This window comes from Otolemur garnettii, unplaced genomic scaffold, assembly GCF_000181295.1.
Source record: "Otolemur garnettii isolate 467f Iridium unplaced genomic scaffold, OtoGar3 scaffold00196, whole genome shotgun sequence".
NCBI lineage: Eukaryota > Metazoa > Chordata > Mammalia > Primates > Galagidae > Otolemur > Otolemur garnettii.
Genome location: NW_003852591.1, coordinates 617,148 through 632,187, shown reverse-complemented (window position 1 = coordinate 632,187; position 15,040 = coordinate 617,148). Strand labels below are relative to the sequence as shown.

The 15,040-nt window shown below is 37.9% G+C and overlaps 1 protein-coding gene across 1 annotated transcript in view; it reads right to left on the bottom strand.

The window, feature by feature from the left end:
- Window positions 1-15,040, bottom strand: part of PCNX1 (pecanex homolog 1) — a 186,752-nt gene that overhangs the window by 109,585 nt on the left and 62,127 nt on the right. Inside the window, exon 6 of the mRNA XM_023507659.1 lies at window positions 5,271-6,977. Within this exon, the coding sequence (XP_023363427.1) occupies window positions 5,271-6,977 (1,707 nt within the window). The remainder of the gene's footprint in view (window positions 1-5,270; window positions 6,978-15,040) is intronic.

Below are 15,040 nucleotides of genomic sequence, written 5' to 3'. Positions count from 1 at the left end.
AACATTCCAATAGTTTTACAAAAAAATAAATTCTGAAAAAAATTTTAATCTAGGCATGAAACTGACTTTATCTAAACAGCTTTTCCCTTCCTTAGTTTTCGTGTGTGCCAAGAATGACACTAACATTAATAGGCAAAGACTTTATTCTAATGAAAAGACAAATGCTTGGGTTATTTTCTCAGAGGATAAAGAACAATGAGAACCTACTGCACAAATTCTAAGCACCAAGTCTGAATTAAAATAATTTCCATTCGTGAAAACATTTTAAAGGTTTACTCTGCTTTTTGACAAGAAAGCCAATAAATAAGGACAAACAACAACAAAATTATTAGTGTGTTTTGAGTTAAAGAGAAATTACATATCCACAAACCCTGTAGCCAAATAAATACAAGATGCTTTTTAAAAATTAAATTATATCCTGGAGTCACATTTCACACAAAACAGTTCCTAAAAGATATACTCTAAGGATTATTTACTTTCACAGGTGGTTTCTGATCTTCTTTAATCTTTCTGTGAACACTCTCCTAGAAAACTGCATTCAGATACAATTTTGCATATATTTTCAGGAGATTTATCTAATAAGAAATCATTTGTGAAAAATATATATGTTTGAAGAGACATATTAGAAAAAGGAAACATCCCCACAGATGATTAAAAAGGGATCAGTGCCTTAGTTTACATAGTGAATCTACCATTTATAAAGCATTTTCACACGTCCAAGTTCATCAGAGTCTGACTGTTAACTGCAAGACATGCCTGGACAGTTTTTATTCTTGTTTTATAACTGAGGAAATTCAGGCACAGATTTAATGGTTTGCCAGAATATTCAATCAAGTAGTATTAAAATATAAACATCTGATTCCTTAGCCAGAAGTTCGCAGCTGTTAGAAAGAAAAATACTAAAATATTTGTTCCCACCTGACAAAATCAGACACAGGCTGCTTTTGAAATGCTATATGTAATAACATAAATATACTCTATATGATTCTATAAACAGCAAATATGCATCACCAATAAAAGACCTCTTTTCTACTTTGTTTTCTTGATGTTACTGTAAGGCAAGATAATTTTTCCAAGTCTATTTTACTGTATCTAACAAGCATTCTTCTATGCAGTTGAGTATGTCCAAGCTTTCTTCACAGCACAGCCAAAACATAATCTTTCAACAAATCAGGGTCAGCTACATATATGATTATTACAGGTATAACAGAGCAGTAAATTATGATACTGTGATGCCCTTGAACACTATTAAAAGGTGAATTTAATAACTTTATACTGTTATGTTTCTTTGCTTTGGTTTATATAGTTACTAAAGCTCTTCCTTTAGTGTTAGCTGAGGATTTCTCCTACTATTATTACTTTAGCCTCTCCAAGTACCCATCCTTCTACTAATTTGCTATTTCTAACTTCCCATGTAGACTGGATAATCAGAAAATTAAGCTCAGTAGATTTTGAAGTCATTCTACATAATAAAATACAAATACGTGAATTCACATTTTCTTGTCAGTTCACTGGTCTTTATCTTTGCTTTCTAATGTTCAAGGATATTTGGGTATATAACAGCAGACTTTTCTATTTGTATGTATAGTACAAAAAACATCTTAATTGTTGGACTGTGCCTATGGCTCAGTGAGTAGGGCTCCAGCCCCATATAACAAGGGTGGTGAGTTCAAACCCAGCCTCGGCCAAACTACAATAAAAAAATTGCTGGGCGTTGTGGCAGGCACCTGTAGTCCTAGCTACTCGGGAGGCTGAGGCAAGAGAATCGCCTTAGCCCAAAAGCTGGAGGTTGCTGTGAGCTGTGATGCCTCGGCACTCTACCAAGGGCAACAAAGTGAGACTCTGTTTCAAAAAAAAAAAAGAAAAAAAAATCTTAATTGTTTATTGAAAAGATCTGACTAAAAGATTATCTTTTGTTCCAAATAATATTTATTATAATAGTATCCCATCTCATGCTCACAGAATAATGACCTGAGTATTTAAAATAATTTTCTCAGAGAAATAAAGATTAAGAAATTCAGAAAAAAGTACAAAGAATAATAAGTAAACAGAAATCTCTCCACTCTGGCTACTCTTTGTATTTTGATAAACTGGTATGGAAAATATGCCATAATAATGGTATTGAACCACGTGAGAAATAAGCATAAGTGGCCAACAAGAAAAGGACTTAGAAAACACAGGACATCTTCCAATCATATATAACTTGTGTGTACTTTTTCATTCTTAATTATTAGCTGCAAATTGTTAAAAATACACCTTGTAACTATAAAACTATTAGGTACAAAACAAGAGGTCAATAGAAAATGCCTCAGTTTGAACTTAAGACATCTTTCCTATCTAAGTAATCACTGAACATTATCGGTGAAAGCCAATTTTACTGAAGTGCTTGATTAACGGTGTGAGGCGCTATGAAAACAATCATCTGCTATGTGACTCAATATCAAAAGTTACATGACACATTACTGACAAAATAAGTTTAGGATCCACGTTACTACATTAGATGTTAATAAAAAATGTTTTTCTGTTGGTATTATTATTATTCTGTTGTTATTTTTATTTAGGCTTTTTTAAACTTCAATTTGTTTCACAATGACACAGACTATCTCTAATTTGTTTGTGTGTTTATCCATTTTCTTCTACTTGAATTTTATACCATCGAATTAGTAGTCAAACAAGGACACATTTGCACAGGACAACAAACTGGGCTGCTTGCTAAGAGTAACAGCAGCACCATGAAGTATTTCTTACGTGCCAGGCACCGCTGTAAGTACTTTCTGTGTATTAACTCCTTTAATCCTCACAACAGCGCTCTGAGATAGACACTACTGTCATGTCCTTTTAAGATAAGGAAGCTGAGTCTTAAAGAAGGGAAGCAGTTTTCCTCGAGTCCCCACTGCAGTGGAGCTCATCTAACGAAGGTACAGAACTGCGTGTCACTAAACTAGATTGGCCGCTATTTTATTTTAGTACTTTCAAGTACATTTCCTAACTTCCATCCCTCCACATTCCCAACAACACTCAGTGTAAAAACATAACAGAAATCACTGGAGAACTCATCAACACCTTTGAATTCATTAGGATAAAATCCATTTACGGTTTATGTATGGGCATCTGAATGGTCAAGCAGTAGTATGTTTTCTTGACGCATTTCAGTATTATGTAAGGAAGAATTCATAGCCCAAAAACATTTCTCCTAAATCGTCAGACAGGACGATAACAAGCAAAGATGATATCAACAAATATCCTTAACGGGTATTTGAGATTCTCTTTAAGGTTTAAAAATGAGAACCAAAGCAAAAAGCCCACATAAATCCCCCCTCCGAAAAGCCCCTATTTTAGATGTAATAAAATCCAACCAAATATAAATCCCACATATGTAAGTGGTGAGTTTTTTCTTATTTTTATTCCAAATTCAAATAGCCCCTGCAATGCATTCCTTAGACAAAAAAAGTGTTTTTCAACAGCCCACAAGACTATTACATTTCTACGGCCAAAGGAAATGGAAATTTTTAGTTCGTTACTTCTTTCCTGTAACACTTAATGAGGTTATAAAAAAGAATATAAACAAAAGAAAATCTGAAGCCTAGGAAAATGAAGGCTTGTGTTAGTCAAAGAACAGCAAATAACACCTTGGATATAATTATCCCTAAAAAATAGCCTACATTCCCTGTGAAAAGAAAGTGACATCTTATTAGTAAATACGAAGACATCAGGATTTACTACAGCTCCTGTACATATTTTTTCAGTATTCACATTTCAACAATATTTAGAACAGCAATAATTTTCTATCATAGCATGTTCACTCTTAAAATCTATTTTGACAACTTGGGAAATTGAACTATATTTTAAAACCCAATAGTTTCTTGCACATCGTGAACATATCTGACATAATTTGTTTGAGAAATCACTAAAAGCATTTCTGATTTTTTATAAAAACAGAATGATATCCAGGTGAAAGACTCGGAATTTCATCACTGCACTATCACCCAGTGATTACAGCCACCTTCAGACACAATTAGTTCTCAATAATTAGGTGTGATAGGTTACTTTTTTCCCTAGATCATTTTTTATATTCCCATTAGAAAGTGTTAGAAACTTTACCAAAAACAAACAAATGGAAAAAAAAAGAGAGAGAAAGAATGTTTACCACAATGTGGACTTTTAAAATACCCTGGATGAATTAAAATTCTTTGAGGGAAAAAGCACTCATATGTTTCAGATTAGAATGTTTGCACAAACAGAAACTCCCCAAACCAGAATGTTCTGGGGATTGAGAAAAAAAAAAAGAAAAGAAAAGAAAATCCAACTTAACTTTTGGTAAATACTGAACATTACTATGCCAAACAGAATATAAACTTCAAAACTAAAGATATAAAAAGCATACATGAAGGGAAGGGGAGGAAAGCTTTGAAAAGCAGGCTTCATTCTTCCATTTTATTCAAGAAGCAGAGTCTGTAAAAACCAGAACCAAACTATTTTAGGCAGAAGAAAATAGTAAGAAACAACTCTGAAATAAACAAAGAGGCCAACACACACCAATAAAATCACCTATCCAATTTCGCACAATTCCCCATAAACCTAAAATAAATAAGCTATTACTTTAACTCAAACACCAGCACTGTTACCAGAGGGGGCACCACACATTGATGAACAGATAAAAAACACCAATACAAACTACAAACCTCAATTTAGTAAATTTTAAGAAAAGTGTGAAATTCCAGAAAAAAAAAATTCTTAATGCCTGAAACTTGAATAAGCAAGAAATGAAGATAAAGTAACAGGCAAAAAAAGACCACAATTTTCAAAGTACATAATCAGAGTTAAAGTAATATCTGGAAAAAAATTTTAGATGACAGCTTGAGTGACCTAATTTGGAAAGTTCCATGGCACACACTGTATAGGAGATGACTAAAAATGGCTGGGGCCCTAATCAATTATATATTTTGTTATTCGATTGTTATACAAAGTAAGGAGGTTGATTTTGATATTCCTGGCAAAACATTACAGGCCACATTAACTTATGTGGCTTAGAAAAGTGGATGCCATCAAGACCAAGTTGATTTAATTCAAATATTACAACTGAAAAAAAAAAATAAAAACCTTTTCTAAGATAACCACCTTCTTCTCCACTGAAGAATGCTTATTTTAATAACACACTAGAGGAGAGAATATTAACAGAGGGCCGTAGCATTTTAACAAATACTACTCTAATAAATAGTATCGAAAATTGCTGTGACACTTGAGGAAATCTCTCCTTGCAGTTCACTTACCTCCACTGACTGCATCTTGCTCTTCCCCTTCAGGAAATGCACCCTGGCTTGGCAAGCTATTCCTAGATCGAGTGACCGTCTCTAACTGGGAAGCCCGTCCCAACAAAGACAGCTCGTCTAGCACCTCTCCCTCTTTGGCCTCGAGATCTGATTTGGAAGTGGTTAAGGGTTTTGTACTTTCAGGTGCCATTAGCCTATTTGAATCATTCAAACACGCTACTGTGCCACTGTCCAAGCTCAACACCCGGGCACGAGTCTTGGCACTATTTGTGCTGGAAGTCCGCCGTGTTGCCCGCTTTTTGCCAGTTGCTTCAGGACCCAAATGAGCTTTGTGTGAGTGTTCGGAGTCTGTTCCCCTTTCCTTATGAGAGTGTTTGGTCTTGAGCGCGCTGTACCTGCCCTCAGGAGACTGACAGGAATGAGAAGTGGTGCTGGAAGAGCTGTCACTGCTGAACTGGTGAGCAGACTGAACACTGGACGCTCTACTCAGGTCACTGTGATCGCTGGAGTCCTCGTCGTGACAAAAGATAGCACTATGTGGTTTGGTGCCAGAAACACCTCGAAAGGAAACATAGTCCCTGTGCCGACTTGCATCAAAGCTGCTGGCCCGCTTCTTCCCTGTCCGTCTCCTGCCCGGTTTGTGGGCAGAGGCCGTCCGGTGGATCACACTGGAGGATTTAGGGCGAACGTCTCCTTCCTTTTGCTTTCCGCCAACATCTTTACACACTTTTGAATCCACCGAAACTACCGACTTATCACTCTGCTCCTCTTTGTTTTCCACTGTGTTTGCAAGTGGCCTGTCCCCCTGGGCAGTGAACTCGTTTGCATGGGGATTTTTATTGGCTTCTTCCGAGGCAGAGGTGCTGAGCCTTCTCTGGCTCTGCGTCTCTTCGGGGGAGTTGGCGTCCCTGGCCTCGGGAGCCCCACTGTTCACACTCACTTCCACAGCAGTCTTTTCACTGCTAGTCCTTTTGTCACTGCCACAACTACTCTGGTCTTCTGCGTCAACACAGCACTCTTTTCTCCTGCCACTTTTCGTTCCTGCTTTAGGAGACTCCTCATGCTCTGACAAGATGCTCTCGATGTGAGTTGAGCTGGTCTGCTCACTTTTGTAGCTGCTGACAGTGCTGTTGGTGTCCCGGTCCGTCCCACTGCAGTAGCTCTCTGTGGACCCACTACTCCGCGTACTCAGGCTCCTCAAGCTGTCCACGCTTTTGTCTGCCTTCAAAGGTTTGTTCTTCCCGCTTTTTGTGGGTGGCTGAGAATTACTCTTTCTCAAGTCACCAGCAAGCTGAAATTCCCCAGATAAACAAGAATTTTCCACCAAGGATTCTTTGGATCCAGAATGAGGTTTAGAAGATTCTAACTCACTAACTGGATCTAACCCACGTCTTTGCTGATAAAGAGGGAAGTCATTCAGTGAAGTATCAGGAAAAGCCACAGCAGAGCTAGAAGTCCGTGGTACACCTCGTGGCCGATGATCTTTCCTATACGAGTGTGAGTGTAAAGGTACAAGAGAAGCGACTTCTGTGTCACAGGCACTGGACAGAGACTGATCAACGTGGTGGTGCTGGCTATGACTGGGCAGGCTTGCTTTGTCACTGAAGTCCCTTGGTAAGTCCTGTCCACAAGAGGATAAGGAAGGCTGAATGGAGATGAAGGAGTCATTGGAGACCAGACGAAAGAGCTTCCGATCAGTTGCCAAATCTGTTTCAAACACATATTTGGAAATGTTAACACAAATGTCTGATCTGTTTTTCTACTGTTTACAATGGAAAGAATTCACTGCATACAGTAAATCAAGTATAAACAATTTCTCAAGCAGCTTACTAAGAGTTAGCCAGTCATTCCAGAGAGCTGGTTTCTATTTTACAGCTGCACAAAGAAAGCATTCTACTGATGGAATGAACTGAACTTCCAAATCTTTGAGTTTCTCAGCTGGCCTCAGAAGTCTGTAAACTACCAACATTATAAAGAGAGACAACAAAGGAGTATGTTGAAAATGGATCTCAATTTCTATGCAGCCTGTTTCTAACCTACCCTGTGAGCCTCTGTTTCCTCAATTATAAAATGTGGCCACCTCCCTGAGTCATAGAGAAGGAATAACCAAGCGACTAACAGAGACTGCTCGGCACAATGCTGTCACAGTTCTCGGCCGCTGTCATTATTTCAACTCACTAACACAATACTAAAATCCTTTCCAAACACTAATATGATTATTTTACAAATCAACAACAACCTAGAGTAATGAGAACCAGAAAAATAAATAAATAAAAAGGCTGACGGGTGGAGCCTGTAGCTCAGTGAGTAGGGTGCTGGCCCCATATACCAAGGGTGGCGGGTTCAAACCCAGCCCCGGCCAAACTGCAACAAAAAATAGCTGGGCACTGTGGTAGGCACCTGTAGTCCCAGCTACTCGGGAGGCTAAGGAAAAAGAATCGCCTAGGCCCAGGAGTTGAAGATTGCTGTGAGCTGTGATGCCACAGCACTCTACCAAGGGCAACAAAGTAAGACTCTGTCTCTTAAAAAAAAAAAAAAAAAAAAAAAGGCTGACTAATGCCCAAACAAGAAATGATATAATGATATAAGGCATCTTTCTATTCTTAATAGTTAAAAACAATAAAAATGATAAAATATTTAAAAAATTATAAAATACTGTATTTTTTCCTTTTCATTATTCATTAAACAATTATAAAATATTTCCTCTATCTGTAAGACTAGTCCTTTAATTCTTTATTCAGGGCAGTGACTAGTAACTTGAGATATCACATATACTGTGTATATAAATACAGATATAGATATAAATCTACCTACCCAACTATATTGCAATTTATCTTGGACTACAGCTTGACAACCAAACTATAATAGCTGATTTTTTTATATACAGTATGACAGACAAGGGTAGCTGAACTTGCTATTAGTTAAATAAAAGGAAAAATCATTGTCTTAGCTGTACAAAGTACAATAGATCTCTATAATAAGCTGGACTCTTCCCAGTAAACTCTTGATTGATAAAAGCAGACATTTCCCAAGATTAAATGAGAATGAGTTACTAGAAATGTTTATATACTTTAAAAAATCTAAGCTTAGATTATACCTAATTAAAACCTCAGAGATAGTCTCTACATCATACCATATAAATTATGATTTATAAATGACCTATTAAGCTTTATCTTACACTTTGAAAGTTTTTAAGATAAGTAAAACCCACAGCTGACACTGTATTTGTGTTCTTACATCCTTGAAATACCAAAATGTTCAAATTAGCATTGCTTTACTGTTTTGTAGCATTAAATTATAATTTTTTTTATAAGGTCTCAATATATATCTCTCATAAACAATCTTGGAATAGTGTGATAGTCATATTTCAAGGATATGAATTTTCTATCATAAAAACTTATCGACTCTAAACAAGGAGTTGAAAATTACTAAATATAAGAAAGGACATTTTAAAAATGCCAATGATCACAATCACTCCCTTCCAAGACATTAATAAAACAGAAATTTAAGTTTTTAATTTTTAAAAGGATAGCCAAACTTACTTTAAAACATGTACTTTTTTCAATGGTACTAAAGAAATATACCATAAAGTTTAATTTTGTCAAAAAAAATTTTAGGTGATTTTAGGAAATTTTCAAGTAAATATACTTTCTTAGAAAGATTTTCTTACTAGTACTTATATTTTTACTAGCATCTCTTAGAAATATTTTCTTTCTTCTCATGCAAAGACTACATCAAAGAGGCTCAAATCAACCTAGAGAGATATTGTTAGTATTTTTTTCTAATTAAACTTCTTTTCAATGGCTGTTATTAACAGTTAGGATAAGAATATACTACTACATACTCATGGTGGTGCAGACTGGTGTAACCTTCTGCAAAGCAGTGTGGTAATAAAGCCAAAAGCTTTGAAAAAGCATTCTTGCCCTTTGATTGGTAATCTATTTCTAGAAATTGTTGTTAAAGTATAAAATCAAACCTATGTATAAAGTTTTAGCACAATGTTGTTCATCTCAGATTACAAAAGCTCTTAAAATACCAAAAGTATAACAATGTCCAATAAAAAATAGTGGAATAAATTATGTAGTCTAAGTCCACAAAGGCACTAAAAACATTTTCAAAGATTCTGTAATAATATGAAAAAATACTTAAGTAAAAAAGGTAGCATAATTCCAGTTGTACAAGTTAAAAAGGATGCTAAGAGAGTAAGAAGTCTCCGAGGAGTGCCTGACCCTCTCTCCCCACGGGGAAGGAGAGACCAGAGGCGAGGCCATGCTCCAACAGGGCCTGAGCGTCCGCTGTCCTGCTTCTTCCGTCATTTTGTACTGTTGCTCCGCTTCCCGTCCTCGTCTCAGGTCCTGACACTGGTATTTTTGGCTTTCTTTCGTTGTCATTGTTAGCTCACCCACCATTGTGGGGAAACATGTTGCTGATTAGCTGAGATGACCAAACACAAACGGCTGCCCCGTGAGGGGCCCCACTCCCTGTGCTCCTCCCTCACAGCTGCAGGCCTGGACAGCCTAAACACAACCCAGTGGACATCGTTCAACAGAACAAAGACAGGTGGAAAAGGTTAGCTATGCAAGGTGAACTTGAGCTTCAGAACTCAGAAGACTTAGTAAATGCTGAAGAAAAACACGCTGATACATATGCAGGGGTCTGAAACACCTTAAAGGCTTCTGTCATTTTAAACATGAAGAGGACAACAAACATCAGCCTGAAAGTTGAACCTAAATAAATCCTCAACTTTCTATGAAGCTGTATCTCCTTTTCAACATACAACTGAATCAAGCCCTTTTTCCTGATTTCTATACATGGAATTAAGAAGAACATAAATTGTGAGCTAGTAATTCTAGTTAGACAAACACAGTCAAGTTGCTTTCCTTAGCCTGAGCTTCTGCCATTGTTTTTCTCTACAACTTGGCCTTCTTCAATCAAGCCAGAGAAATTTTTAAGACAAAAGTCAGACAATTTTAAGTTTTCTTCACTTTGAGCCAGTCACAGTGACTGTGCAATACATGTGCAGAGGAAGATGATGGTTTTTAAATTTACTTTCTTGCAGTGTCTTATACAAAGTGTTGTAACTACAAATATTTCAGGGTCTTGAATAAAAGAAAAGCAAAAACAGAATTATGGGGAAAATATGTTTTCTGAAGTGCTGGGGAACAGGATATTTATATTGTCCTTTTTTTACAAACATGAGAACGGAGTGAAAGGTGTGACTACTCGAGAGCTGCAGCTGAAGTCTGTGGCAACTGTGGAGCACGGCAGTGCTGGGGCAGTGACCTGGTAAACAGCACCTCTCTAACTCTCAGCCTGGGAAATGGCAAGGAAGCCTTTCCTGAACCCAGTGGGAGAAGCTGCATGCATCCTGAGGTTTTAAGCACTAATGGATCACCTCCATGGGTGTGGTCCGTGAAAACAAGACTGTCAGCCACTGGTGGAGACCAGCGGTATAGAACAGAAGATGGAATTGGCTGTCTGGGATGTTCATTTGGTCATCAAGATGTAACAAAATAATCACTTAAGCCCAAGAGTTTGAGCTTGCTGTGAGCTGTGATGCCACAGCTCTCTACTGGGGATGACAAGTGAGACTCTGTCTAAAAAAATAAAACTAAAATTAAAAACTGTTCCGTGAATAAGACGTTAGCTTTCGTTTTTTTTTAACCTGAATCTTGTATAGAACACAACTAAATAAATAGACATTCCAACGCAACTGATATTTTAAATGTAAGCAGTAAAAATTGATCTATAATAATATGCTGAGGGAAAAACATTTATAGGTATGTAAATCATGGGGGGTTCTGGTCTTTTAAAAGTGGACTTTTCATTTCTATTTATGGAAAAACTAACAACACTTTTAATGTCTTTTAAAAAATGAGATATTTACCAACTAGAAAATATTCTACATTTAAAATAGACTCTGACTGTCTGGGAAGTCTACTTACTATTATTCATATTTAAGCTAGTTGTCTTTTAGTAAAGCTATAGAATCTCTCCAGGGAGAAGTAAATTGAAACACTGCTTCTCAAATGTCACAGGAAACACAGTCACTTTGTTCCTATTAATTTTTAAAGATCTACAGACTTTGTTATTTAAAAAAAAAGGGAGAATGCAAAGAATTCATCAATTTCGGTAAATGGGCTTTAACCTAATTTTCCAGGTTACCTGACTTACAAAACACTGTGACCAAACTTCCAGAGGAAGTGGAAAAAGATTCCTCATGTTTTCATTAATGCTGTCACAATGCTTGATGTGCTTATTATCATCGGAATCTCCCTATTTCTTTCCTTACTTGTTTCCATCTTTCATGTTCGTTCCTTCCTTTTCCTTCTCTTTTTCCCACACAGCTACTACTTAGCACTAATGAGCAGGCAATCAGAGTGGAGGTCATCTGTGCCTATCCCTTCTACAAACATGCTGAGCCCACTCTGAAAGAAGAACTGATACATCAGGCAGCTATACTTTCCAAGTCCTTCTTTGCATTTTTATCCTCAGCTACCCAAAATATGTATCTTGCAAATTTGCCTTTTCATCTAACCAGAGGCTCTTTTACTTAATTTTTAACATGATACCTACGATTCTTGTGTTTTTACTATGCTATAATTCTCTTTATTTCCTATTATGATTGCTAAATATAAATCATATTTAAAAAAGAAAAAGGACCAAAAAGAAAAAGATGGGCCAGGTGCAGTGGTTCACACCTGTAACCCTAGCACTTGGGAGACCATGGCAGGTAGACTGCCTGGGCTCATAGGTTCGAGACCAGCCTGAGCCAGAGTGAGACCTCGACTCTAAAAGTAGCCAGGAATTGTGGCAGGCTCCTGTAGTCCCAGCTACTCAGGAGGCTGAGGCAAGAGAACTGCTTGAGCCCAAGAGTTTGAGGTTGCTGTGAGCTATGTTGCCACAGCACTACTGAGGGCAACAAAGTGGGACTGTCTCTAAGAAAAAGAAAGAAAAAGAAAACCCAGAAAGTTAAGGGTATAGGTACATATGTTCGTATGAATGTCAAAAGGGATATACCAGGCATCCTCAAACTACAGCCCGCGGGCCACATGCGGCCCACCTAGGACATTTATCTGGCCTGCTGGGTGTTTTTGCCACCGCTGCCTGTCCTGCTTAGCAGCCGACTCGTCTCGGGGGCCCTCAGTCTGGCCCTCCAATGGTCTGAGGGACAGTGAACTGGCCCCCTGTTTAAAAAGTTTGAGGACCCCTGAGATATACCATAGTTATCCTTAAAAAGAAGTAAAGTCCTGACACTTGATATAATATGGCGAGTAACAGAAGCCAGACACACAGAACTCCATTTACACAAAATGTCCAAAATAAGCAAATGCGTAAGGATAAAAGCATATTAGTGATCATCAGGGGCTGGCTGAAGGAGGAAATGGGAATTTGTAATGGGTACAGGTTTCTTTTTGGAGTGATGGAAAATGTTCTGAAATTATATAGTGATGGTGCGTGTATAACCTTGTGATTACATTAAAAACTACTGAATTATACTGCAATTTTAAAAAATACAAAAAGGTGAAACAACAAAAACTTAACAACTTCTCACTGATGGAAGTACAAATTATTCTTCTTATTTATGTTTGAAAGTTAACATATATTGCTTTTATAAACAAAAATCATATTGTCCTCGTCCCTCTGGTTCATCCCATCAATTACACAAACGTGCTATCATTTCCCTTACATCATCTTATAAAATCCAAATCTCTCGCTTCTCCTTAATTCCCCTGCTGGTTATCTTGTTAGGTCTCTGCTTCCTTTACAAAATTTCACTGAAAGAATAGTCTGTATTCACTGTCTTCAATTCTTCTTCTTCAGTTCTCTCTTAAGCAGATTCCGATCCCAGTTCACTGAGACTGTGCTTATCAAGGGCACCAACTCTGTCTATATTGTTAAATCCAATGGATTAAAAAAAAAAAGCAAACCAGTGGTCTAGGCTCTGTCCTCATGTCAGCAGCATGTGACAAAGCTGATCATCTACTGTCTTTGAAACACTGGGAAATAACAACCTTGGTTTTCCTTCTGTCTTGTCAGTTATCCCTACTCTGTCTCCTGGACTTCCCAAAGTGGAAGCTCAGTGTTCAATCCTTAACACTTTCATTTTTCTACCCTCCATCTTTGTAGATCTCATCCCGTTATCAGTCCCCACAACACCCACAATGAACTAACATTCAGAGATACTACTGTAGTTCTTCCATCTTTTCCCCTGCCCTGTACTTAGATGGAGACAGTGTAAGTTCTAACCTTGGATAGGGAAGACCTGCGTGGGACTAGGCAGTGAGACCGCAGGTCCACCCTACTCAGAAGTAATGGAGAACACACACACACACACACGCACACACATTTTCAGTTCTCTTACAATCATCCTGAATCACGAGTGCAACTAATTAACTGCTAACCAACTAACTAAAGATTGTTGTCCTATAAATCCAAACCAAGCAGAGAACAGGAGGTACTTGAGCCAGGATGAACAAATGCCACTAGGTGGTGCCAAATGACCCCAGGAAGAAGGACCTGGATCTGGAGGCCAAGCCACGTTAAACTCCAAAGCAGGCTTGCCCTGTTACTCTGCGGCCTTTATGATCACCAAACCCCATGTTTGGCATGACTAATTTTTTCTTTCTGGTATTTATGCACTGACAAATGCTAAATTTGAAACTCCAACCCTGACTTCTCACCTGAAATCCAGACCTATCTATCTATACATTGCTCCTTCCAGGTCTAGCTGCCCCAAACTGAACTTCCTCTCTCACCTCCCCAGACAGGCTCCTCCTCGTCTTCTTAACCCTTTCCTAACCCAAAAGTGTCAGAGTCATCGATGGCTCCTATTTCTTTCACATGACACATCCAAATCTACCAACATACCCTCCTATTAATACCTTCTCTACATACACACAGAGCCAACCCACTTCTTGCTACCATGATCTGTGCCCTGGATCACTGCAATAATCTGCTGATTGAGCTCCCCACCCCATCTTTTGCACTTTTTAATATATCCCTCAAATTAGCAGCCACAGTGATTCTGTTAAAACATAACACAACCCTTTGGTAGTTCCTCATCTCACTCAAAACTACAGCTAACATCTTTAAAATGGCTTCTAAGGCTCCACACAGTAGGGACCCTCACTTACTCAAACCTGCAGGCACGTTCCCACTGTAGGGCTTTTGCCCTTCCTGTTCCCTCTGCATGGAGGAGTCCCTCCCCCCCAGATAGCCTGACAGCTCTTTCTGCCTGCTTCAACTTTGTTCTGGTTCTATGGAAAACCACCATTTCCCAGCCCCCATCACTCCCTACTCTCTGTCTCTATCTACTACATGTATATTGATTTATATTAGTATGATTCCACACTAATAGTATAGAAGCCACAAAAGGGCAGAAATTTTGTCTGCTTACTGATTTTTTTCAGTACTTAAATTAGTTCCAAAAATGTAATGAATACTAGATATTTATTAAATGTTAAAAACATGGAAAATGTTACATAACAAAAGTTATAAAACCATATGAAAGAAGTATAATATAGATTAAGTTCCATAGATAGAAAAAGAACTATAGTACGGTCCTATAATTTAAACTAGATTTGGGTTATAGGACTACCACTTTTTAACTGTGTGACTTTGGGCACGTTTCTTTCGAGTTCTCTCTAAGCCCTAACATGCTTGTCTATAAAGTAAGAATAATAACAGCATCAACTTTAAGTGCATACAGTGCAGACAAACCGGGTGAATGCACACCTGCAAGGAGTGCTTACAAGAGAACCTCAACC